Here is a 26,893-nt window from a genome sequence, read left to right on the forward strand (position 1 = left end):
CGTCCCCCAGTCCCAAACGGAGGAAACCGAGGAGGCTAGTGAAGATGGGGTCTGGTGTCAGCAGTGGGGACCTCCTCCCCCTTTCACTGGCAGTGAGAGGCGAAGCAGAACAACAGGACCTCAGCTTGCTCTGTTCCACCAACCAGGGCTGCTCTTCAACCCCCACCTCTGCCAGGGATGCAGCCGGGCCTGGATCCATGTGCTGGAAACAGGGCTCTCGCCAAGTCCCCCCAGATGCCCACTGACTCTGACCCTCTATTTTGACCAGATGTTTGTGGCCCATCCCCCTGCATTGCACCTGAGCTGGGTTAGAACTCAACAGCCTCATGAAATTCCTTCCAACCCTCATCTTCTACAAATGCTGGGGATGGGTCAGATCTGCCCAAGACCTAAAATAGCCGTGATTGTTGCAACCAGCACACAAAAGTGAAAGGGCTTCAAAAAGTACATAATTCTGTGGCTGCTTGTGAAAGACAGCAACACGCTTGAGGAAGAACGCCACCAAGGCCAGGCTGATGCTTTTTCTGCAAGCTCACTCAGTGAATACAATGGCCATTTGTGGCTGTCTGCCCAGCCGTAAGGGCAAATGGAGAAAGGCAAGAGAGATTTTCTATCTCTAGTCATTCTGAGTCTGCAGGCGAGGAACTTTTCGAAACTGGCTCACCCTCCCACCTCTTACAGACGCATGAAGACATCCGTTTTCAGGCTGCTTTTCACAACAGTAGAAGTGAGTTGCCAGTTATCAGCGAGGGACCTGGGGTAGCCTGTTTGTGCAAAAACTACAAGAGTTGCCCGCTGAGAACCTGCGTTGACTTCTGCATGGCCGAACGGCCCTTTCTTTTTGTAAGAATTCATCCAGCTCTTTCAAGCTCAATTTTGGGGTCAGGAATTTGCCACCCCAAACATCGAAGCCATCACATCCTCCAGTCACCTCCTCAAAATGCTTAAACTGACCTCAGAGGTTGATTTCGGGAAGTGTGGTCTTAAGAGCGAATGTCCCACCCTATATCCTCATAGTTCTGGAAGCAAATAGCCATTTTGGCTGCTCCAGAACCTGCTTGGTAGATCTTCTTTCAGTCATTCACATGCATTTCAGCTGTTGCCTTATAAATGAATGTGTCTAAAGGGTTAATCCCAGAGAGGGTGGGTTCTCCATTGCCCAGCAGCCAGGTGAGCCATGGGAAATGAGGGGGATTTTGCAGTTGAAGCCGTTGCCTGCTGAAAGGGTCTTTCTGTTGTTTGACCAGAGGAGAGGGAGAGTTTTAAGTCTGAACCAGTCCTGCAGGGTTCAGGAAGTATCCAGGGTGCAAGGAAATCTGGACATACAGACATGTAAGTAGAAAGAAAATGTTCAGTCAGACAAGGTCTGGGGGGTTTGGTGCGGGACTTCTCAAGCTGAAGAAACGTCCTCGCCAGGGCCCCACGTACAGAGTAACTTTTAACCTGAATCCCAGGGAAGTCATTCTCCGAGTTTAACTTGCCTTTTTCCCAGTTGCTCTGTAACGCCTCGTAGCCAAATATGCTTTGACACATAACTCTTTAGATTTGCCAATAAAATCTCCCTGGTTTAAGGCATGTCTGCATGTCATGGTGCAGCCTCCATCCTTAGCCTGTGGGGCAGTCCAGGCCTGCAGTTTGGGCCCAGCCGCCTGGTTGCTTCTGTCATCAGGCCAGGCCACCTGGTCCATATAACAGTTCATGTTCTCCTTTATTTGAGGTGATGGGTTGGAGGTAGGGGGGCCCTGGTCCACCCTCTACACTGGGCCCCAGCGCAGGGCCCTGTTGGTGGTGGGCATTCCCCCAACCACAAGGTTGCATGAGGAACCCACAAGAAACACACCAAGCTCTGGCTCCCTACCCTGGGCTACTTCCTACCCCTATCACCCGAGCAGGGTGTTGCTTGGGTTCCAGCTGCTGCTGCCTCAGCCTCCCTTGTTTGGACACGACCTCCTCTCCTACTGGTGGCCAGGTCCAGCTGACCAGCTTCTCTGGTTTTTATACTAGGGCTGCAGCTGGAATATGCCCAGAAGTGCCATGGGGTGGGGCCTTCTCCACCGAATAAGCCTCTCTCCTCCCGCCGCCGCCCTTACCAGTGCAGGTTTGATACACCCTATTACAATGCTGAAGACCGAAAGGTCAGCTAGCAGAGATTGCAGGGTTTTCTCTCTTTGCGTTCAAGCTGTCTCCACAGGGAGGTCTTTGGGGATTGACTTAATAAATAGCCACAACTTGCATTTTTATTATACCCCCATGATGTTTGTATAACAAACCACAGGTAGACTCGAACCTGGAAACTCAATGCAGGAGACTCAACACATTCAGCTAAAAACCAGCTGGCTGTTGGACACGGCTACGGAGGAGATGTAATATTACTCTGTAAGCCATTAAGGTGCCCCCAGATGGGACAGTCAACCACACCCGGTAGGAGAAGCTACCAAAATAAAACACTAAATAATAATGGGGGATTTCAGCCATTCCAATAGTGGCTGGGTACCTGTCATCACGGGATGGGAAGGAGAGATACTATTTCTTGATGCTACTCCAAATTTCTCTATTTCCTCTCTGTTCTGGATTGCTGAGTGAGAAGCAAGCCTCTTCCAGGCTCATTTTATTTGATACCTAACGATTATAGCCATTTTCTGGGAAAGCGGAGAGAACGAAACGAGTTGATAGCGACAAAGAACTAAAACAGACCAGATGGAGTTCCAATTCCAAGAATTTACTAACAGAGAGGAAAGAAATTTTCAAACAGCATTTTGAAGGACATTCCACATCCAATTACCCTGACCAAAAGAACACCTTCTTTCTGAAAAATACAACAATTTAAATAAAGCTGCGACAATGTCCTTTGACTTTCCAAAAGGAGGGGATTCTGAGAGGAAGGCTGTGGTCTGGGGAAAAGCGTTGGGGTGCAGGAGTGGTTCTGGGATAGACGCCCCTGGATGGGGTGGAGGTGGGATGCGGGAGTGGGTCCAGGCCAGAGCTGTATCATCCAGTCAACCATTCAGGGCAGTAGACTCAGATCCCCCATACTGGGGGGGCCCACAGGACCAAGGACAGCCCTGGAGAGTGTCTGGGGGCCTGGAGGTGGAAGCAGGAGCCCCTTGCACTCACCTGTGGCAACAGGATGTGGAGTGGGCCACTTCTACCAGCCACTTCTCTCCATGGAGAGGACTTAAGGGGTGACCCCCCGCCCTGAACATTGATGGAGCTGGGCCCCGACACTGGCAACTCACTGCTCTGTCTCCTCTCTCTCTTTTGGTTGCTCTGGAGACATTGAGCCTGGCCTTTATTGCCTCTCACTCCCAGTGACAGAGGGCCCCTTCCTGCGTGATGCCCACCCAGGGCACCAGGGACCGAGGGGACCCCCTTGGCGGTTACCTAGAGCCATATGGGGGGAGGATGGGATGGAAGGAAGGCTCTGGGAGCCCTAGATGCCTGGAGACAGAGCACAGGAGGGAGGGATGGACGGGTGATGTACCCCCCGTCCTGTAACATGGAAGAGGTCAGTAGTACCCACAAGCCGTCCCAGAGCCTCCCCTTCCCTGGGGAGGGTTCACGTGTCTCCAGGCAAAGCCGATGGCCATGGCACAGCCAACCCTGCATCTGCTCACTGGGTGGCATCCAGGAGAGAAGAAGCTGTGGAGGAGGCATCTGCTGTGGGGTCAGCCCTGGGTGCAGAGTTGAGGGTTGGTGGTTTCATCTGGCCCCCTGCGGGTAGGACCAAACACAAATAGACTTATCAGGAGACCCTTCTACTTGGGGGGTGCTCCTGCTCCTGCTCCCTCCACAGCCAGGGTGCAAATGAGTCTGTGGGGGGAGAGAATAGAGACCACAGGTGGAAGGTGGCTTCTCCAAGGCACCTCCCCTCTGCCCTGCCAGGGCTCGTGCTAGCAGGACCAGGTGGACGTGGTGCAGAGCTGGTAGGATCTTGCTAACCCCTGTGCCCATGCGGGTCAGCAGGAACTGCGACAGGGGCTCAGCTGGATGTGCTCTGCTCCCGGGGGCAGGCTGAGGAGGTGCTGTGCTGCAGGAAGTTTGGGGACCACTAAGGGGTGCTGCGCAGTGGGGACATCACTCACCTTTTCTCCCCCACAGGCACCAACCCAAGACCCCAAGTGTGAAGAGCCCAGCAAGGACGTAGCCAACCACGATCCATGGGACACCAGCCTGGCCTGTGGCCTGCGCATCTGGCCCCAAGACTGAATGAGCCCATAGGCTGCCCCAAACCTCCTGCATCACTCCAAGGGGCCTGCCCCCCAACTCAACAGGCCTTGGCCGGTGACCATCCTCCTTCCACCAACCTGTGCTCCTGTGTCTTCCCTGCACTCAGAACCCCTTTCTCTGCCTCCCGCTTCCTGCCGGTGAGCTGCCAGTGACCCTCTGCTTCCATTAGAGCATCTATCTACCCACCCACTGATGCCCCCAAAGTGCCCTCTGCTTTTCCCTCCTCCCTTTCCCCCAACTCGTATGCCCGTCTCTGCCAAAGATTTTCAGTAATCGACGCCCCTTCCCAGCCTTTCCCCACTGCTCCCCAGTACTCACCCCAGGGCACCCTCAGGGAGGCGTCTCCCAGGCTGCTGTGTCTCACTACACACACGTGCGCTGAGCGGTCAACCCCTTCTTGCCCCAGATCAATGGACACCTGGATCTGGAAGGTGGGGTCCCCATTGGGCAGGATCCCACTGGTCAGCTGCTCACCCTGGACAGCCACTCCCCTCCGTTCCCAGGTCACTTCGATGTCCCGGGGATAGAACCCCGTCACGTGGCAGATGAGGCGGTGCGGCCGGTCCTGGGTCCCTGGGACGAGGGCCACACGCGCAGTGGGCTGAGCTGGGAGGGAGTGGGAGAAATTGTTAATAATGAGAGGGACGGGAAGAACACGAGCTACAGGCTGGGACTGAGGGGCACCCACAGAGCTCTCACCTGTCATCCCATTGATGAAAGTCCTGGTGTTCTCAATCCATAACATGCATCTCTTCATGCCAAAATAGCTTATCATAGGTAAATTCTTCCCTTCCTGGTTCCAGCGCTCTGCCACTTGCCATGCACCCGGTTGCAAGGAGAACCAGCGGTTCTGGTCAGCCTGGTGCAGCAGCATATCCACCCCGTTGAGGGCGTATCCGGTCATGGCTCGGAGGGCACCGGTGGCATCGTCCACCTCACAGTGCTTCAAAACCTGCATGTGGTAGGGCTCTGGAAGCAGAGTGGAGCCTGAATGACTCAGAAGCCACCACCAGTATGTGAGAGGAGGGGAAGGTCTCTCAGGTGTGGAACCCAGGACTCCTGCACTCTCCACCATGACCACCACACCCTGGTGGGTCCTACTTTTATTGTGGAGCTGGGGATAGAAGTCAGGAGTCCCAGCTCCCAGCCTCCCCTACTCCAACTGTGACGGGTTGGGTCCCAGAGACCCTCTTGAGACTGTCACGTGATGGGCTGAAATGCAACTGCACCCGCTCACCTCCCCTCTGGGGCTCCCCGACTTCTTGTCCTACTAGGCCAGATTCTCCAGAGACAGAACAGATTTGTTCTCACACCAACCACAAGACCCAGGGACAGAGCCTCAGATCCCTGGATTTCTACAGTCAAATACCTCAAACTTTCCATGTGCCTCCAGAACCCCAGTCTTCCCTATCCTGAGCCCCACTGCTCCCACACCCCAATACCACAACCTCCAGCTGATTTCTGGACACCCACTCTAACAACGAGGTAGTAGGGACATCAGACCTGTCCGATATTCCCTCCCTCACATCCTTTGAGCTGCCCAGGTACCCCCTTCCTGAGACCAGCGCTGGGGCTCAAGTACTCACCAGCCTGTGGAGAACTGGTGTTCATCTCACGCACAAGGACCTGGTACGTGGCCTCTGCCCAGGAGTCCCAGGCCTGGCATTGACCTCTCAAGAGCTGCACCCTGTCCTGTGGTGAACCTCCTCCCAGCCTGTTTTGCTGTCATAGGCTGCTAAAAACAGATCATCCACCCTCATCACTTTGCGCAGCTTGGGCAGAGCGGGGGCTGCCTGTGGGGACATGAGTGTGAGGAAGGAGACACGGTGAACCCCTGCAAGAAGGAGAGAAGCTGGAACGGAAAATGCACCCAGACATTTGGGACAGCCATCCGGAGGGACTGTTGAGAACCCAGCCGTAGGAGGAAGAGGCTGGGAAGTGGAGTAAAACCCAGGCATCCAACCAGAACAGGGTCACTTACCAGCCAAGGTGATCACGCAGAGAGGCAGCAGCCGGAGAGACACCAAGACAAGCTTGGCCTTAGGACCCATATCACCTGGGTGGACACAGGAATGCAGGTCCAGAGAGTGAGGCTGAAGTCTAACCCAGAGAGTTGGAGAGAGCCTGGCTGCCCCTCCCTGCTATCAGCTTTCTCTTTCACAGTAAACAGAAGCGAGGAAGCTCTGAGCCACACACTGAGATAACTTCAACTGTTTCTTTCCCAACAAGCTCACTACTTCAAAGGAACTTCCTTCCTCACCAGCCTGACAAGGACTGAACAACTCACGTAGCTTCTCTAAGTTTTCTTTGTCACGATGGGTGGTTACTTAATGGGGAGGATTTCTGGGAACCCAGCAGAATAGTCCCCAACCCGGCCAAGGTCCACCCAGAGACACAGAATTTTGTGGGCGAGTCTGGTGCTGGAGACAGTTGCTACAGGTAGGAGGGGCAGGGTGGTGGATCCAAATGCAGGCCGAAGATAAGGTTGGTGATCGGCAAGTCTGAAACTGAAGTCTGTATTTTCCTAGGTGGGTAGGGGGTGAGGAGAATCTCCACCCTGGTGCATGACGAGGTGATTACAAGGACACGCAGCGAGCAGGTTTGGAGTTAAAGGTCCAGGAACCTTGTGGATTCTGGTCATTTCCCAGACCTCAAGTTAGCAGAAGTTTGCAGGAGAAGCAGAACCAGCCGATGAGGTTGGCACTTGTAGCCAGACAAAGTCTCCCCCTTACAAGCCAGCTTGCTCGTTGTCCACCCCGACTGAGGAGCACACAGGGCACGGAAACGGCTGCTGACAGCACAGTCTTTGATGCCCTCATTGAGGCCCAGATATGCTGGCTTATCGTGACCCTGAGAAGCAGAAAGTACAGCTAGAAGGCTAACAGGCCAGACTGTCAACATGACGGGGCGGGGGACCCTCAGAAATCACCCCAGCTGGCATTGATCAATATGATGCACACACACAATCACCCAGAAGGGGACGTGCCCCGCCCGCACAAAAGAATGTCCTGTACTCCTAAATTGCTTATCTCTTGTCTTACAAGTGCAAACTAAGTAAGAAATGCCCTTGTAACAAACTGGCGTCACAAAGACAGACCAGTATGATCTGGCACCATAGATAAGAAAGAGAATACGTAACCCAAAAGGGGTATAAAAGATGGGTCCAGCAGAACTCTAACTTTGAGTGCATCTCCACCAACTACCTGCTGGTCGGGTCAGGTGATCACCTCCCGAGGTCCACAACTGGGGACGCCCAACCTCGTATTCGTCTTTCCGCGGAATTGAGTGACCGATCCAGCTTGGCTACGCTGGTATCGAGGAGACGCAGAGAGGGTAAGATACACCCATGCTAGGTCTCTGACTTTTTTGTGCACAGCTAAAGAATTAGAGCTCTGTAACTAGATGTCATTGTGCCAAGATATCATTGTGTTAGATGGTAACAGATATCTTTGTATTGGATTGTAACAGAACTTGTTAACACCTGTACTTTGCTAGCATATAAGAAGTAAACAATAGCCTTTTGTAACCGCACGCTTATAACTGTAGCTTAAATAAACTTGTAACTAGTTAAGCTCTGAGCCTAACCATTTTGTTAACCCTTTTGTCACTGCAACACAGCCGGCACAACAAAAGAACTTTAACCGTTTGGTTACTACAGCCTGGCCGTGGGTGAGTGTGCTCGGAGCTGCCTGCTCTAACAGTAAAAAACTGGGTTGCTTAGGACCCAGGGGAGCACCTCACCGCACATTACCTGGCCACCGGCTAACAGCACTCAAAACTGCAGGCTCGTCTGGTGGATGAACATGGCCTGGACTAGCACCATGGTTTCCCCACAGTGCAGCATCTAAGCCAGAGGAGGGCAGGATCTGCCCTGCCCAATCTTTGGATCTGGCCCGTGGCCTGGCGGAAAACTCAGAGTGGCTGGTGATGTGCTTCTGGGCCCCACGCGACTCTTGGAGAGAGTGGGGCAGACTGCAGACTCTTCCCAGCCTCGGAACAATCACTGCAGCTCCTGTTGGTCAGAGACCAGCCAATGGGAACTGCGAGATTGAGCTGGGGCTGGGGCAATTCACAAAGTCTCCACCCCTCAGTGAGAGGAGCTGAGAGGCACCAGCAGGTGACCCCTTGAGCAGCCTGGGGCTGGGGCTTCCAGGGAGCCTGCCTGAGGCTCCTGCTGGGCTGCTGGCTGGGAGTCACCTGGGCAGGGAGCATAAACCCAACACGATTGCTTTCCTGGCCTGGGGAAGGGCTGGGACTAGTCCTCTCTACCCTTCCCCACCTCCGGTCTGCTCTCTCCCTGCTTCTTCCCTACCCTTCCTCTCCCTCTGCCCCAGGTCTTCCCCTAGTCTTCAAGCAATACCACCCAGGACACTAGTGGGGCTGGGGATCTGGTACCAGCAGCGAGGGTCTGTCCCCCCCATTTACTGGCAGTGGTGGGAGAAGAAAAACAACACAAATTCAGCTCGTTCTGTTAGCCAATGGTACTGTTCCCCATCCCTCACCACTGCCAGGGAGTGCAGTGGGAACCCGAACCCAGTGCATCAACCCAGCTTTTCATGAGTGTCCCCAGATGCCCAGACACTGTGACCCAGTTGGCCAGCCAAACCATACACATGTCGCCTTCTGCTTCCCCTCCAAGTGTCACCCTTGAGCGAGGGGTTGGACTCGATGTCGTCTAAAGCCTCTTCCAACCCTCATCTTCTACGTTGTCTTCACAAACGCTGGTGGCGGGTTGCATCCACCCTAGACCTAAAAAGTCTGCGATTGTTGCGACCAGCTCACGAAAGCAAAAGGGCTTCAAAAGGGTATAACTTTGTGTTGCTTTTTACCAACAGCAACACACTTAAGAAAGAACACCACCAAGGCGAGGCGAGTGCTTTTCTGCAAGACAGCAAGCTTACTCAGTGCTTGCACAGGCCCTGGCTTGGCTCCCTGCCCAGCTGCAAACGTAAACCGGTGAGAAGATTTTCTGTCTCAGCTCATTGTGGGTGTGCAGCCAAGGCAACATTCAAAGCTGGCTCGTCCTCTGACTTCTTACAGCCACGTCAAAGCCTCCGCCTTCAGGCTGATTCTCAGAGCAATGGAAGTAGTGCCAGAGAAGAAGCTTTGCTGACTTCTGAAAGGCTGAACTGCCCTTTTTTTTGTGAGACTGGATCCAAATAAGACGGGTAAAGCTCACGTTGAGGGGAAGGAATTTGCCACCCTGAACATAGAACCAAGTACCTCCTCCACTTTCTGCTAAATCATGTACACCCATCTCATAGAACTGGAAGGGACCTTCAGAGGTCATGAAGTCCAGTCTCCTGCCCTCACACCAGGGAGCATCACCATCCCTGACAGATTTTTTTAATCTGTTTGCCCCAGACCTCTAAATGTCCCTGTCAAAGACTGAGCTCACAACCCTGTCCCTCCCACCTTCGGATACTTCAGCTGTCATCAGAGGTTGGTTTTGGTAGATGTGCTCATAATTCTGGAAAGCAAATAGCCACGTTGGCCACTCCAGAACCTGCCTGGCAGATCTTTCCCTCGCTGACATGTGTGCCAGAAGTTGCCTTGTCATGAATAGGGTCTGTTGCTGCACAGCCAGGTGAGCCAATGGGGAATAAGAGGGGGGTTTTGCAATTGAAACAGGTGACTGGGGTGTGGGGTCTTTCTGTTGTGTGGCTGGAGGAGAGAGACACAGGGATGGTTTAAGTCTGAACCAGACTGGGAGGAATCCGTAACTATCCAGGGCACAAGGAAATCTGGGCATACAGACATGTAAGTAGAAAGGAAATGGTTAGTCAGACGAGATCTTTCTTTCTATTTTATGTTGGGCTCGGTGCAGGACTTCTCAGGCTGGCGGTTGAACGTCCTTTGCAGCCCCCCACAACATACACGCAGTAACTTTGAAACTGAATCTCGAGGAATTAATTCTCTGTGCTTTAACCTGTCTCTCTTTTTGGTTGTTCTGTAATACCGAGGAACCATGCATGCTTTGCCGTGTAAATCTTTAGGTACTTTAAATCAAGTCCCCCAGAGAAGTGGTCTGTATATCCATGATGTGGTGCGGCCTTTAGCCTTTGCCTCTGGGACAGTCCAGCCCGCCTGGTTGCTGGCACCGTCAGGCCTGGCCATTGGGTTGCTGGTGCCATCAGCTCCGGCCCAGCTCATCGCTGCTGAAGTTGGGCCGGGTTGCTGTTTGCTGCTGAAGTTGGGCCTGGCTGAGTCACTGCACACACAGTCAGACCCCTAGTCCATATACAGTTTGCACTCCCCCTTCCTCAGTGTCACGGGGTGAGGGTAGGTCGGCCCACGCCCGAGCTCTCCACCACACCCCAGCCCAGGGCCCTGTAGGTGGTGGGTATATCCCCCAACTACCGGCTCCATGGAGAGTCCCTCCAAGACACACCAGGCTCTCTGGGCTGCCTTCTGGCTCCCCATCCTGGGCTACTTGGGCATCTCTTTCCCCCGATGGCCAGCCACAACTGACCGGCTTCTCTGGCTGTTATATCAGGACCGCAGCTGGAGCACGCTCAGCAGATTTGTGGTTACAGGGTCTTCTCCGCCCAATACACCTGTTCCCCACTCTTTGCCAGTGCAGGTTTGACACACCCCCTCATACTGCCGACGAGCGGAAGGTCAGTTATCAGAGATTCCAGTTTTTTTTCTTCTTTATTTTCAGGCTGTCTCTGAAGGGAGGCCGTTGGCGCTCCATTTAATAAATATCCAGACCCTGGATCTTTATTATACCCCCGTGATGGGTTTGTAACCACCCACAGGCAGACTCAAACCTGGGGCCTCTGGAGTTTAGTGCAGGCGCTCCTACACTTTGAGACAAAACCCACCTGGTTCAGGGCTATATCTGCACGGGCAACTCATTCTTTCTGTCTGTAAGTGGTCTAGGTGCACGGGACAGTCAAGCCCAGTAGGTGTGGCTATTAACTCCACACCCAGAAGGAGGCCGGATCTGTCTCATCCATTGGACAGCTCAGGGCAAAAGACCCACCTCCCCCACTCTGGGGGGCCCCACAGGATATAGGGCAGCCGTAGAGATTAGCAAGGGGACCAACAGGAAGTGGGGTGACTTAGTCCTGACTTCTCTGTTCTCCCAGCTCCCAGCCACTTCACTTAGGGGAGGGAACTCAGGGGGAGACACCCCACCCTGACCGTAAGTGGAGCTGCACCCCCAAACCAGGGATATTCCTGAACTCTGGGTACCGTAAACCCACGCAGCTCATCACCCTCTCTCCTCTCTCTCTATTGGTTGCCCAGAAGACTCTGAGCCTGGCCTATATTGACCCTCATGCCAAGTGACAGCAAAATCCTACCTGAGTGATTTCTTCGTGGAGCCCCAGGGACCGAGGGGAGCTCCTTGGTGGTTGCCTAGATCCATATGGGCGGAGGATGGGAGATAAGGAATGCTCTGGGAGCCCTAGATGCCTGGAGACAGGACACTGGCATCGTCTACTCAAGAGCTGCCCACCCCCATCACTTTGCGCAGCTTGGGCAGACCGGGGATTGCCCTTGGGGACATGAGTGTGAGGCAGGAGATACGGTGAACCCCTGCAAGAAGGAGAGACACTGGAATGGAAAAGGCACCCGGACATTTGGGACAGCCATCCGGGGGGACTGTCGAGAGCCCAGCCATGGGAGGAAGAGGCTGGGAGGTGGAGTAAGGCCCAGGCATCCAACCAGAACAGGGTCACTTACCAGCCAAGGTGATCAAGCAGAGAGACGGGAGGGCGGCAAAACACTGGAATGTGTTGCCTAGAGAGGTGGTGGATTCTCCATCCCTAGAGGTTTTTAAGTTCCAGCTTGAGAAGGTCCTGGCTGGGATGACTTAGTTGGGGTTGATCCTGCTGGAAGCAGGGGGCTGGAGTAGATGGCCTCCTGAGGTCCCTTCCAGCCCTGTGATTCTGTGATTCAAGCAGATTGAGAGTTTCAACAAGCTGGTAGGGATGCTGGAGCGTTACAGTGAGGTGGGGGAGCCTGGTTCCTCCACTCACAAAATGGGGCAGATGATCTATAAGGCACCAGGTCGAGCTACCCAGAGAACTATGAAAGGAAGGGTCTGTCGCACTCTGTGTTTAATCCACCCCCAGAACTATGGTACTATTGTAACGCACACACACCCTAGGTGTGTGTCACTCTCCCATGGAGTGGCACCTGGTCCACTTCTAGAGAGAAAGAACAAGTTCTCTCTACAGCCTGAGTTGAGAGCCATCTGGCTTTTCGCTCCATCTCTAGAGGTTCCACGAAGCTCCAAAGATGCCAGGTTTGCATCTGCCTGTAGGTGGTGACTCCAGCAGCAACTTGGAGTTGGTGAAGGTGACTGTCCTGCCCCGAACGGCTCGACAGTCTTCTTGTCATTTCGACCACAGGGCCAAAAGCCCATGGAGATGGAGTCAGGTTAATGGGGAAGGAGGAAAATAAACCAAGCAGAAACCTGTGCTGGAAAGACAGACCTCCTGCTGAGCATGTGGGCCATTTACTCCCCTTTCAGACCTCTGGGGGGGATTCTCCGGCTTGTGTCACACAGCAGGAGAACCTGGACATGCACTGATGTTCCTCCCCATTAGAATGGCTGGGTTCATTCTCAGCCGGCAGAAACCTACACAGCTCCTTTCATTTCATCCAATTTGCACCTGATTTACACCAGGAGGGTGTGTGGGAGGGAAACATCCCCAGGATTCCAATGGGAAGGATTAGGATCCTGGTGAAACTGGGGATCTGACCCCTTAGGTTCCATGTTGCTGTATGTGTTTTTCCTGGCTGCAGGCCTGGTCTCTGAAGCCCATGAACATTATCTGAAATTATCCACCCGTGTCTGTTAATTGGTGGCTCTTGAGTTCTCAGAGCAGGAGACCAGGAGAGATTTACAGCCCTGGCCTCATGGGGCCTGAAGGCGATATAAAGACCAGGGAGATCCATAAGAAGACTAGGAGCTGCGAGAAAGTTGTGGGGGTTGCAGCAACGTGGGGTGATATGAAGCAGACAGACCTCTCCAGTTCCACAGTGGATTAGGATTCCTGGATGGAAACCAAGTCCCTGGGCTGAGCACCTGCCCGAGGCAATGTGCCATTCGGATAAGCAAGCTGGAAGATGCTAACAGGAGCCACAGCTGGGGACCGGAAGGAAAAGTTCCCATTATTTGGAGCAGCCTCTCAAGATGAAGCTACTGTAAGGTTCCTTCCTTGGTAAAGATCTTCTCTCTCTCTCCCTCCACCTCTGCCTTGCCCTGGAGGAAGTTGTCAGCCTGTATATTCATTGGCAAAATTGACCGTGTTGTCCATCCATCCTTATCTGTCCAGTATTTGGCTTACTGTCTCCGTGTCATTTATCTCCTCCTCCTCATCTGTCATAACCGCCACCCACCAGCATCACCGTGGGCACCCTGGCCTCTCCTGGTCAGACTGCAAACAGACACTTCAACACTGTCATTCAAATCCATCCTCTGTCACCTTGGCAGAGCCCAGCCTGCTGATCACGGCACAATGAGGGCAAGCTGTGCTGGGGGCTGGAACAATTTGACTAGTGGGGGTGCCGAGAGCCTCTGGATCAAACTGTGAACCCTGAGTATGATGGAAAAACTTTACGCAATGTTAAGCTGCTGAACCTCCAGATCCCATTACTCCAGCATCAGTGGCTTTGGCTGTTCCCCTTCCCTTTCGTTCCTCCTCCTTCTCTCTTAAGGCTACGTCCAGATTGCCAAGAATTGTCAGCAAAAGATATGCAAACTGCAAAACATATTGGTGTATCTCCAGCCAACAGTTCTTTCGGGAGAAGGTTCCCTGACTTTTGGCCCATCCACATGGAGCCAAAAGTCAGGAGAACCCACCTCTGCTGAGACATCCCTTCTTCCGCCTGGAACGAGGATAACCAGGATATCAGCAGAAGGCTCCCAAAGGCGGGAGACTTCCGTCGTGAACAAAAAGGGGGAAATTCATCAACACATTCATAGATTTATGTTCCATGCTCCTCCTTTGCCTTGAGGCAAACTTGGATCAACCTGTGCCTTTATAACAACCGAACCCTACGGCCATATTTACGCTGTGCCCCTAACTTGAAATAAGACATACAATTTGTGCTGTGCAAATTGCATGTACTGTTTTAAGTCAATTTCGAATAGGGCTAATTCGGGATTTGGCGCTGTCTACATAGATGGGCGATACAAACATAGACTGCCAAAACCCAGGATGAATCTGCATGCATGGTCATCCCGCTGTGGAGAGGGTGACAGGAAGAAAGCACAGGTAAGAAATGTTATCCACAAATGGAAACCTCTAATGTACTTTGGTTACTATTAGGGGTAAAGGCCTAGACGGAAGCAAAATTACTCAGTTAGATTAGATTAGACGAGACTACACTAGAAGGTCCCCTTTCTTGCCTCATCTCTGGACTGTAAGATCTTCCAGACAGCCACTTTCTCTCTCTATGATGAGGGTCAACACGGGGGAAGACCTCACTCCAAATGGTGTTACAATGACAGAAATGTACACTGCAACCAATGGAAGAGAGCAATGGGCCATGGAAGGAAGGGGGGGTATTGGCACAAATGGATGATAGGTTTTTGTCTGAATAACTTGTTCATGTTATTTCTCTCTCCTACCCAGGAATGAGTCCCAAATGGGACTGGTCAACCACACGGTGGTGACTCATTTCATCCTCTTAGGGATCCCCAACACTGACGGCCTTCAGACCATCCTCTTCTTCACCTTCTTAGCCTTCTACCTCTGTGCCTTGCTGAGTAACCTGCTCATCTTATTGGCCATCCTCAGTGACCCCCACCTGCACACCCCCATGTATTTCTTCCTCTGCAACCTCGCTGTGGTGGACATTGGAATCTCTTCTATCATCACCCCAAAATTGCTGGTCATCCTGGGGGGTCAGAACAGAGTCATCTCACTGGGCGGGTGCATGTCTCAGGTCTTCTTTGGGCATTTCCTGGGCAGCACCGAGTGCCTGCTCTACACAGTCATGGCCTATGACCGGTACGTGGCCATCTGCTACCCGCTACGCTACCTGCTCATTATGAACTGGAGGGTGTGCGCCCTCCTGGCTGCTACCACCTGGATCGCCAGCTCCATCCACTCCGCCATCCTCACCAGCCTGACCTTCACGCTGCCCTACTGCAGATCCAACGTGGTGGACTATTTCTTCTGTGAAATTTTCCCAGTAGTCAAGCTAGCCTGTGCGGACACCCACATCATTGAGACTGTGACTTTCACCAACATTGGTCTTGTGCCCATGACCTGCTTCCTCCTCATCCTCATGTCCTACCTCCGCATTGTCCTCTCCGTCCTGAAGATGAACTCCGCCAAAGGTTTGCTCAGAGCAGCTTCCACTTGTGCTTCGCATCTGGCCGTGGTGACTTTATTCTTCGTACCCTGTGCACTGATCCACCTCAGCAAAGTGCTGGTGGCCCCTGTTCAGATCTTCGGCAACATTGTGGCGCCCATGCTGAACCCCGTCATCTACTCCCTGAGGAACAAGGAGGTGAAAGCGGCTCTGAAAAAACTGATGTGCGGCAACTGGAGATGCAGTAAATAAGTCGGTGTGTTAATTCATCCACAAATATATCTGAATGGCTGCTCTGTGTTCTTTGAACCTCTGTCTCCCCTCTTCCCCAGCTACCTATTTAGAGTGCTAGAAATGCTCTTACAATCCCTAGTTCTCCCTGCAATGCTGTAAGGGTTACCTTTGCCAAGCTGCCTCCAGGACAGGCATGCCAAATCTGCCTTCAATTCAACCAGTGCTGGAGATCGCAATCTCCTAGAGGACTGAAAAGATCAGCCTTCCTATGCCCAACTACACACCTCAACCTGTTTATGTGCATCGTTGTAAGTGTAAATCATGCCCCCCCCCTCCCAGTTGTGGAGTTCTGTCCCATCTGTAGGTTGAACCTCACTAATCTGGCACCCTCAGAACCTGACCGGTGCCGGCTGAGAGAACTTGCTGGACCACAAGAGGTCAGTATTGTCTAAAAGAATTACCAACACTTTCACGGCTTACTTGGCTCTTAGAAGACATCCCTGGGTAAATTACAACTAAATAATTGCACAGAACACTGAGAGCCAGGACCGGTGTATGAAAAGCCTAACGGGTCGACAAGAAAATTGGCAGCACCCATAATAAGTGGTCTTTTGCCATCTGAAATCATGCCAGATTACAGGTTTTGTTGAACGAGAGAGTTCCAGATGACAGAGTTTCAACCTATAGCAGAATTGGGACCATTTTCAGACAAAGAGATAAGGACTCTGCTCTCAGGCTTTTGCTTAGAGCTATTGGACTTTTAACTCATGCAGTAGAGGATCACATATTTAACCCAGAAGTCTGAAGTTTGGTCCCTCCTGTGGATAAACTGGATCTACAGGTGATTCAACTGCAACCTTTCTGCCCGGTGCAGTCAGCAGAACCAGGGTCAGGTTTAATATCTAGGTGTTCCTTCCCATCAATACAACACACACCAGCTCACCCCAACACCACCCCAGTGATCTTGGGAAACTGCACGCCGTGAAAGCCCATGCTTCCCCATGGGCTACCGCAGAGTCAGAGTGCAGAAAGAATCACTTTAATGAAAGGAAGGAATTAAATCCGCCATCATTTGAGAAAACACGGCAAACAGGGGTCATCAAAATAAACCACGAGCTAGAGGAATACCCCAAGTAGCTTGGGCAGCGTCCTTCTCCCACTAGGTTCTTAAGTCCAGCAACCCAAAAGTCTCTTTCACATGCCTGAGCTTTCTCGGTACCCCTCAGGGTTGCTGTCCTTGGTGCGGCCACTTCCTCCATGTGCTAGCATAGATCATTTCAATTTCTGTTTCTCTCAGCTGGGACGTGTACGTGACATTCGTGCGTAGACACTCTCTATGCAGCGGTGCTGCACGTTTCGCAGAGGGGACTACAACTCAGACAGGTCCTACCATAATACAGGTGATAAAGATCGTTAGAATTCAAATAAAAGAGTCAAATGCAGGTCCTGTTCTGGTTTCCATGGCAACAAAAGAAAAAAAAAGGCACGCAGCTGATGCAAGTCAAGAGTAAGGTCTGAGCCAGGTTCCCGTCCCAGTGAGAAGGCCTCACTTGGGAACTCGTTACGAATAACATTTTAATTAACGCCAGTGGCCATTGCCACCCATGGCATGTTATGCCTGGGCTGGGGACAACTCATCTCCCAAGATTAATTATCACATCTTCTTCTCCCTCTGCATTCTGGCTCCCAAGTAAGCTGCCCACCAGAGGAAGGGCAGGAAATTGCAGCAATTAGAGGAATGTCCAGGGGCCTCATTAACACTGTGATGCGGGGGCGTGGACCAACGGATCAAGGAAATCATTGACGGAAAAACCCCTAGTAGTAGATCTGAGGCCCAGTGTCAGAGGCCTGGCGTGAGGCCTGAGCTAACGTGGTCGAAACTTTGCAGCTCTACAGCAAAGTTCAGTTGTGAGCAGGAGGCCGGGCCCGGCTCCCAGAAGCCAGAGGGAACGGGCCTGATCCTGCAGAAGCACCCAGTCCATAATGGCGGTAGCAGAAGATCTCAGTGCCAGACACTCCCCTCGAGGAGAACATGGACAGGCTGAGCCAACGTCAGGCGAAGGTCAGGAAAACAGATGGATGGATAAAGCGGTTTGGATTGAACCCACATGCACAAGAATGAGGGGCCTTTGGAGACATCAAATGGACCACACAGCTGTATTGTATTTGTGTGTAAAAATGTACCGCATAGGCAATGTCTTTGACCAATGGGAGTACGGAGAATCCCACCATTCACTCAGAAAGCCCTTTGTCACAGAATGATGGAACGCTAAAAATGGGAGGGACGTCCAGAGGTCATTGCGTCCGGTCCCCTGCCCTCATGGCAGGACTCAGCACCATATACAGCATCCCTGGTAGATGTCTATCTAACCGGCTCTTAAATATCTCCAGCGATGGAGATTCCGTGGGCGTACACATCTGGTCCTACCTGTTGCCATCGAGCCAGGGCGTTAGATCTGTGCCTTGCCCGTAATAAAACCCTACTGAGCACCTTCGCTGAAAACCGACTCTGCACATTTATTGGGCTGGTCGTCTTGAGCCAGCTCTACGGGCTATCTGGCCAGAGTTATCAGAGCCCACAGCTTCACATCCATCAACACTCCTGGTGTCCCTTGTCCCTCTCCCATCCCACTCTCTGTGGCAGAGAATCACAGGGCTGGAAGGGACCTCAGGAGGTCATCTAGTCCAGCCCCCTGCTTCAAGCAGGATCAACCCCCACTAAGTCATCCCAGCCAGGACCTTGTCCAGCTGGGACTTAAAAACCTCTAGGGATGGAAATATCCACCATCTCTCTAGGCAACACATTCCAGTGCTTCACCACCTGCCTGGTGAAGTAGTTTTTCCTAATATCCAACCTACACCTCTCCCTCTTCAACTCCTTGTTCTGCCATCTGACACCACTGAGAGCAGTTTCTCACCCTCCTCTTCAGAGCTCCCCTCCAGGAAGTTGAAGGCTGCTATTAAATCACCCCTCAGTCTTCTCTTCTGTAAACTAAACAAGCCCAAATCCCTCAGCCTCTCCTCATCGGTCTTGCGCTCCAGAACCTTAATCATTTTTGTTGCCCTCTGCTGAACCTGCTCCAGCAAATCCACATCCTTTTTATACTGGAGGGCCCAAAACTGGCACCTTGGGATGTGTCTCCATCAAAGAGTTTTCCAGCACTGTAGCTAACCACCATCCATCCCCTAGTGCCGATGGGCAGTAGAGATGAGTATCTTATCCAATTTCTTGGTTCATGAAGAAGATGTTTTGTTCAGTTTAATCAGCCTTAAATCTCCCAATGTCCTTTCTCCTGAACCTTATTACCCAAAGGGGAGGGTGAGAGACCACATGCCATGTGCAGAAGGACGCAGAGCTACTTTGAACCCCTTGGGAGAAGGAGAGTGTTATGGCCAACGTTAGACTGGATTGTAGGAGAGCTTCTACAGATGCCCATAGTCACCTTATACAATTCAACCGGATTGAGCGTTTCAACAAGGGCGCAGGAAGAGAGCCCAATGTGAGTCCACAGGGAAAGGGAGCATCCTGGCTCCTTTGAAAATCTTCCCCTGACATTTCATGTGCCTTAATTTCCCCTTGGAAAACAGCTTGGATGATTCTTTTCTTGAGTGGTCTAGTGAGCTAGTGAACACTAACAAACAGGGTGTCTCCTGCTCGGCACCTGAGCAGACCCTCAGAAGAATGGGGACACCATCTAGCTGGTGGTTCGGAGGTCTATGGCACTGCATGAGACAGCTCACCCCCCTCTTCTTTGAGTCTGCCATAGTGCCAGAAGGGATGTGAAGTGGTGCACAGGACGAGGGCTGTCCTCTGTCTGCAGAGCAGTGAATTTCACCCTCACGCCTAACCATCCAATGCACCAACGCATCCCTGAGCACATAGAGATCCAGAGAACGGGGCGAGGGAGCAGTGGAGGACACACACCAAGGAGAAAACTGTAAAGGTCCTGGTTTGGTAAATTTCTTCTCTCTCTGCTACTCAGTCTGTGAATATGTCCCTCTGCCTTGCCCTGGGGAAGTTGTCAGCTAAGTATATTCTTTAGAGAGACTCTGATCTAGCCATCAAAGTGTCCTTCCGTGGGCAGCTCTGCCTGCCCATCATTTACCTCCATTTGCTCACCATTCATGACCCCAACCTGCCAACCTCTCCCCTCCGCCCAGCCTCTCCTGCCTGGAGAAGTTCCTTTTGAAACCACAAACAGACACTTCATATAGTCCTTCAGGCTTCATCCACTGAGCTCAACAGGGCCCAGACAGCTGGTTGTGGCACAGGAATGGCAAAGTGTGGCCAGATGATCTGGAACCATTTGCATCATTGAGGTGCTGAGAGCCTATGAATCGGATTGTGAGCTTGAAGTATGTTAGAAACAGGGGAACAGCTGAACCCCAGTCCCTGCAGTTCCTGTGGTTGTGGTTGTTCCCCTTCTCCTACTTTCCTCTCCCTTCCTTCTCTGACCCAGCAATACCCGCTCAAGACCTCCCATCTTTTATAAATATCTGGCTATTCCTCAGCACATGCATTGGTTTATATGTTCTACAGCCTCAGCTGAGCTGCCATCCCGTAGAGCCTCCTGCACTAAGCTCCAGAGGTCACAGGTTGAAGTCTACCTGTTGGCGGTTACACCAGGATCAAGCTGGTGCAGGTGACTGGCCTGGCCTGAACGGCTCAACTGTCTTCTTGTTGTTTCTACCACACAGACAAAAGTGGTGAATCATAACTGGAGAGATACTGATCTCATAGAGCTGGCCAGGACCTTGAGATGTCATCTATTCCAGCCCTCTGTGCTCAGAGCAGGACCTATCACCATCAATGGCACACTTTGTTAATCTGTTTACACCAGACCTCTCAACAGCCCTCTTCAGGATTGAGCTCCCAACTCCAGGTTTACAAGACCAATGATCAAACCACTGAGCTCTGTCTCACTCCAAGGGATTAGAGGTGGGCCACAGGCCTTAGGTTGTCCTCTATCTGCAGGGCAGTGACTCTCACACATCTACATCCCTGTGCACATGGAGAAGGAGTCAAGGAGGCCAGAGGGGGATATAAACCAAGCAAAAAGCTGAGCTGGCTGCAAAGATCGTCTCCTGAGCATGTGGGGGACAGTTTATTCCCTTTTCACACCCTGGGGGGAATTCGCTGGCTTGGACAAGCCTGAAAGTCCCACCCCCCAGTAGAGTGGCTGGGTTTGAGTCTCAGCTGGGTGAAATTTCCACAGCTCCTTTCATTTTGTCCAATTGACGCCTGATTTAAAGCAGGAGCCTGTCTGGGAGGGGAAGCAGCCCAGGGAATCCAATAGAGTTCCCTGGGATGCGGGCCTAGAGGATTGAGAGCAGGATCGGGACCCTGGCAGAAGCTGAGGATCTGGCCCCTTCAGTTCCATGGGGCTACATGTGTCTATGCCGGCTGCAGGCCTGGTCCCAGGAACGTTATCTGAAATTATCGCCGCCCCTGTTAATTGCTGGCTGTTAATTTCTCAGTGCAGGAGACCAGGAGAGATTTACAACCCTGGTCCCTTGGGGCCCAAAGGGGTTATAAAGACAAGGCAGAGCCTTAAGGAGGCTAGAAGCTGTGAGAAAGGTGTGGCAGCTGCAGCAGCGTGGAATGATATGACGCAGACAGGCCTCGCTAGCTCCACCGGGGATTTGGGTCCTGACTGGAAGCCAAGCCCCCTGGGTGAGCACCTGTCCTGAACGATGGACCATTGGGATAAGAAAGCTGGAAGGTGCTAGATGGGAATCACAGCCGGAGACGGGAAGGAGGAATTCCCATCAGCTGAAGCAGCCGCTCACAATGCAGCCACAGTAAGGATCCTGCTTTCGTAACGATCTTCTCGCTCTGTCCCTCGGTCTCTGTCTGTTTCGGTCCCCCTGCCTCCCCCTGGGGAAGTTGTCAGCCAATGTATTCATTAGCAAAATGGATCCATCCATCCATCCATCCTTGCTGTGTGGTACTGGCCTGCTTGTCTCTGTTTCATTTATCTCCCTCTGCCCATCTGTCATAACCCTGTCCCACCAGCCTCTCCCCTTCAGCCCGGCCTCCGCTTGGCAGAACGCAACACACACATCAACATTCTCATTCAAATCTCACCCTCTGCCACATCGGGAGGGCCCAGCCTGCTGATCATGGCTTAGTGAGGACCAGCTGTGCCCGGAGCTGGAACAGGTTGAGTAGTGGAGGTGTCAGGAGCCTCTAGATCAAACTGTCATCCCTGAGTACAATGGAAAAAACGTTAGGCCAAGGTGAAGATGCTGAACCTCCTCTTCTTTCTCTCGCTAAGGCTATGTGTAGATTGCAGAGGGTGGCCAGCAAATATGTACGTATTATGGAAAGTATCTGCATATCTCCTGCTGGCGGTTCTGTCGGGAGAGGCTTTCCCGACATTTGGCCTGTTGGCAATGTGGGGAAACTCTAGCTCTGCTGAGGCATCCCTTCTTCCTCATGGAACAAGGACGGCCAGGATGTCGGCAGAACGCTCCTGAAGGGGAAGACTTCCGTCCTTAAGAAAACAGGGGAAATTCTCCACCTGCACACCCGGGTGTAACTCTGCCATGAAGCCACTGAGAAAGTTCACATATCCGGCGAGCAACATAACGTATGGTCTAGCCTGTAAGAAGGAAAAAGTGACTAGAATAGTGAAAGCAAGAGCGAGTTTGAAGGCGATGGATAAGATCTGGAAAAGCAAAGCAATTAGCTTAAGAATGAAGTCGGGCGTCCTGAAAATCTGTGCATTCAACAGCATGTTGCATGGGTGTGAGACATGGGTGATAAGGAAAGATTCGAAAAGAAGAATATTGGCATTCGAAAGGAGTTGTTAAAGAAAGACTCGGAAAACAGGGTGAATGCAGAAGGTCACCAATGAGGAATTACGTAGGAAGATACAGCAGAAAGAGAACCTGCTGCAGAAGGTTATAAAACGGAAGCTACAACTATTTGGACATATTGCAGAATGAACGATGAATGAAAAATGAAGACCCTGGTATTCGGCGTAATGGACGGTTCGAATAGGAGAGGCAGAGCTCACAGAGAATGGGTAGATGATGTAGTAGATTGGTGCGGAGCTAATCTACAGAAACTAAGCCACTCTGCAGTGGACAGGGAAAGATGGCAGGAAATAGTGAGAGAGTCATCAGACACCAACGGGCGCTGAGCCCACGGTTCTTGATGATGATGATGACACCTGTGTGTATTTGTTCCTCTTCAATCTGTCCATGCTGGACATTGGAATCGCTTCTATTAGCACCCCAGAATTGCTGGCCATCCTCTGGGGTCAGAGCAGAGTCGTCTTGCTGGGTGGGTGCATGTCCCAGTTCTTCTTCTTCCACTTCCTGGGAAGCACCGAGTGCCTTCTCTACACAGTCATGGCTTACGACAGTTACGCGGCCATCCGTCACAGTTCACTGTTTGCATATTCCATCCTCCTCCTTTGCCTTAATGCAAACTCAGATCAACCTGTGCCTTTACAACAACAAAACCCTACTGTGATGTTTACACTGTGCCCCTAATTTGAAATAAGAGACCCAGTTTGCTCGGTGTAACTTGTGCATCCTATTTTGAGTAAAATTTGAAATAGGCTATTTCAGGATTCAACACTGTCTACCTCGCTCCACAGTGTAGACATAGCCTACCGAAACACAGGGGGCACCACATTGGAGAGGGTGAGAAGAACAAACCACAGATGACAACTGTTAGCCACAAATGGAAACCTCTAAGGTCCTTTGATTAGAATTAGGGGTAACGGCCTAGATAAGAGAGAAATTGCTTAGCTTGAATAGAATAAAATAGAATAGAATAGAGGTCCCATTTCTCTCCCCATCGCTGGACTGTAAGATCTTCTGGGCAGATATTTTCCCTACCTATGACAAGGGTCAGCACGGTGAAGCCCGAACCTCCAAATGCTATTACAACGACAGAAATATACGCTGCACCCAATGAAGGAAAGTAATGGGGGAACTGGAAGGAAGGGTGAAGATAGCTAGAGAGATAGATACAGCGTATGGGGATAGATAGACAGATAGATACTGTACAATACATTTTTTTGTCTCAATAACTTGCTCACATTCTTTCTCTGTCCCACCCAGGAATGAGTCCCAAACGGGACTGGTCAACCAAACTGTAGTGACTCATTTCATCCTCTTAGGGATCCCCAACACTGACGGCCTTCAGATGATCTTCTTCTTCACCTTCTTAGCCTTCTACATCTGCACCCTAATTGGCAACCTGCTCATCTTATCAGCTGTCCTAGCTGATCCACGCCTACACACCCCCATGTATTTCTTTCTCTTCAATCTCTCCGTGCTGGACATTGGAATCTCTTCTGTTAGCACCCCAAAATTGCTGGCCATCCTCTGGGGTCAGAACAGAGTCATCTCGTTGGGCGGGTGCATGTCCCAGGTCTTTTTTGGGCACTTTCTTGGCAGCACCGAGTGCCTGCTCTACACAGTCATGGCTTACGACCGTTACGTGGCCATTTGTCATCCTCTGCGCTACCTGCTCATCATGAACCAGAAGGTGTGCACCCTCCTGGCTGCCAGCACCTGGATTGCCAGCTCCTTCCATGCCACCATCCTCACCAGCTTGACCTTCACGCTGCCCTACTGTGCGTCCAACGTGGTGGACTATTTCTTCTGCGACATCTTCCCCATAGTCAAGCTAGCCTGTGCAGACACACATGTCATTGAGACCGTGACCTTCACCAACATAGGTCTAGTGCCCATGACCTGCTTCCTCCTCATCCTTGTGTCCTACATGCGCATTGTCCTCGCCGTTCTGAAGAAGAACTCTGCCAAAGGGTGGCTCAGAGCGGCTTCCACTTGTGCTTCTCATCTCGTGGTGGTGACACTGTTCTTCGGGCCCTGTGCCCTGGTCTACGCACTGCCCCAACTCAATCAAGTGCTGGTTCCAGCTGTTCAGATCTTTGCCAACATGGTGACCCCCATGCTGAATCCCATGATCTACACACTGAGGAACAAGGAAGTTAAGGCAGCTCTGAGAAAACTTAGGGGGAGTCTCATGCTTGCATGCTGATGTGAAGCAACCGTAGACGTAGTAAGAGGGTCTGTGTGTGAACACATCTACAGATATATTTCCATGGCTCCTCTTCAGCTTCTCCAAATCTTTGTATATCTCCACTTCCCCCGCTATCTGTTTGGAGTTCTAGAAATAAATGGTCCTATAATCCCTAGCCCCCTTTGACATGCTGTTCAGGAGACATTGTCAAGGCTGCCTAAGGGAGGGGAATGCCGAATCTGCCTTCAATTCAATGAGTGTGTGGGATCACAACCTCCTAGATGACTTTGGAAGCATCAGCCTTCCTACACCCGTTTACCATCTCGCAGTGATTTTGTGTACCTCCGCAGATGTAAGGAATGTGGTATCAGGAGCTCAGTCCTGCTGAAGGAATGTGCTCTTTAGAGATCATTCACATGGAATGAGAAGAATTTCAGGGCCTATATATGAAAATATTTGCTTTATTTTGCAAGTGCTGTTGGGTAGCAGGTATAATGAGAAGTCCTGTAGCACCTTGTTGACCAACAGATGTTTTTGGAGCATAAGTGTTCATGGGCAATTGTGTACATATACACCCCCTACAACTCTTCCCATTTCCACGCTAATGATCTCAGAAGAACACCTTCCTCAAATTCCTTCAGCAGGATTCAGCTCCTGCCACCACACTGTTTACATTAATGTAACTCACACGCTTCCCAATGGTGGTGGTGTTTCCCATCCAGTACAACCAAAATCACTTACTAAGAGAGTGAGTTGACTCTGCAGCCTTCACTAAGCGTTAAGGGACTTGTAACTCAGCAACCTTTCTGAGCTGGAGTGCTGAAATTCAACCTTTTGAGCTCTATGCTGGTGATGCTTTCTGAAGTTACTAATAACCCTACTTACAACAGCTTCACTAATCAATAAATGAAGATGCAGATCTTTGCTGCCATTGAGGTGGCGGTCGGCAAATCATTGCCTTAAAAAAGGTGAATTATTAACAAAACAAAAGAGTTACATGAAAAAGCATAGCTGGTTGCTAGGTGTTACAGAGTAACTTTTAAAAAAGGATAGCTCAACACACAGTGACCATGGTAGGCAACCAGCTCGGCTTACCAGGGAAATCCTTGCCAAGCTTAAACTCAAAAAGGAAGCTTATATGAAGTGGAAACCTGGACGGATGACTAAGGAAGAATATAACTGCATTGCTTGACAATGAAGGGGAGCAACCAGAAAAGTGGAAGCACAATTTCTTCTGGAATAACCTATTTTGAAATAATGCAGCTGTTTAGATATAGCCAAATATGTCTGTTTACAACAGCTTCTTTAATAAACAAGTTAAGATGCAGATTTTGATTGTTTAGGTGGTGGCGACTGGTAGCATTAGCTTGTCTTCTATGAGCAACCTCCCAGCTGCATGGAGGAGCAGAGGTGGGGTTGAGCTCCTGCCTTGCACAATGATTGAAATTGGCTCACGTGCCGCTCGTGGGTGGCTGATCCTGGCAGTAGAGGCTCTCATATTTAATTCAGTCTCCCAAGGTTTGGTCCCTCCCACTGACAAACTGGGTCTGCAGGTGACCCAACTGAAACTTTTCGACCAGATGGAGCCAGAAGGAACCAGGGTCAGGTTTAATATCTAGCCGCTCCATTCCATTAATATAACACAGAACAACCTCAGTGCCCACCCACTCCCCGCCAGTAATGTGGGGATATTTCATACCATGCCTGGGTTGCGTCCAAAGTCCATACTTCCCTGTGGGCTACCACAGATTGGAAGGTCAGCAAGAAACAATTTAATTACAAGAGGGAATTAAAACAGTGATTAAAACAGCAATGGACAGCTTGCCCAATAGCTTGGGCAGAGTCTGTTTCCCTTCAGGTTCTAAAGTCCAGCAACCCCAAAGTCCCTTCGCGTGCCTGATCTTTATGAATAGCCCTCACGGTTCCTGTCCTTGGCCAGGTCAATGTCCCTATGTGTTATACATGGGCCATTTCAGTTCTTTGTCTTCCTCAGCTGTGACGTGCGTGTCACATTCATGAGTGGGCAGTCTTTATGTGTCTGTGCCGGGTGTTTCACAAAGGGGTCCACATTTCAGTAAAAGACTGTAGGTCCTACCATAATTACAGTGATAATAATAGTGATAACCCAAATAAAAAATCTTGAAA

The 26,893-nt window shown here is 51.3% G+C and overlaps 3 protein-coding genes across 3 annotated transcripts; 2 read left to right on the forward strand and 1 right to left on the reverse strand.

Annotated features, from left to right (window-relative positions):
* Positions 1-3,610: 3,610 nt before the first annotated feature.
* Positions 3,611-6,278, reverse strand: LOC142004607 (rano class II histocompatibility antigen, D-1 beta chain-like). The gene is given in 7 exon segments (XM_074982225.1): positions 3,611-3,711; positions 4,083-4,190; positions 4,546-4,833; positions 4,927-5,196; positions 5,814-5,939; positions 5,942-6,079; positions 6,209-6,278. Coding segments are annotated over 7 exon segments (1,101 nt in total).
* Positions 6,279-14,835: 8,557 nt separating this feature from the next.
* LOC142005040 (olfactory receptor 10D3-like) lies at positions 14,836-15,800 on the forward strand. Its single transcript, XM_074982719.1, has one exon. The coding sequence runs from the start codon at positions 14,836-14,838 to the stop codon at positions 15,757-15,759; it is 924 nt and encodes a 307-aa protein (XP_074838820.1). The 3' UTR covers positions 15,760-15,800.
* Positions 15,801-23,842: 8,042 nt separating this feature from the next.
* On the forward strand, positions 23,843-24,766 carry LOC142004609 (olfactory receptor 10D3-like). The gene has a single exon (XM_074982226.1). It carries the CDS (start codon positions 23,906-23,908, stop codon positions 24,764-24,766), a length of 861 nt encoding a protein of 286 aa, XP_074838327.1. The 5' UTR covers positions 23,843-23,905.
* Positions 24,767-26,893: the final 2,127 nt, after the last annotated feature.

The sequence above is a fragment of the Carettochelys insculpta genome, chromosome 32 (genome assembly GCF_033958435.1).
Source record: "Carettochelys insculpta isolate YL-2023 chromosome 32, ASM3395843v1, whole genome shotgun sequence".
Classification (NCBI taxonomy): Eukaryota; Metazoa; Chordata; order Testudines; family Carettochelyidae; genus Carettochelys; species Carettochelys insculpta.

What these genes read in the sequence shown, in the direction of transcription:
- LOC142005040 (XM_074982719.1), top strand. Translation starts at nt 14,836, where the DNA reads ATGGGACTGGTCAACCACACGGTGGTGACTCATTTCATCCTCTTAGGG.
- LOC142004609 (XM_074982226.1), top strand. Translation starts at nt 23,906, where the DNA reads ATGATCTTCTTCTTCACCTTCTTAGCCTTCTACATCTGCACCCTAATT.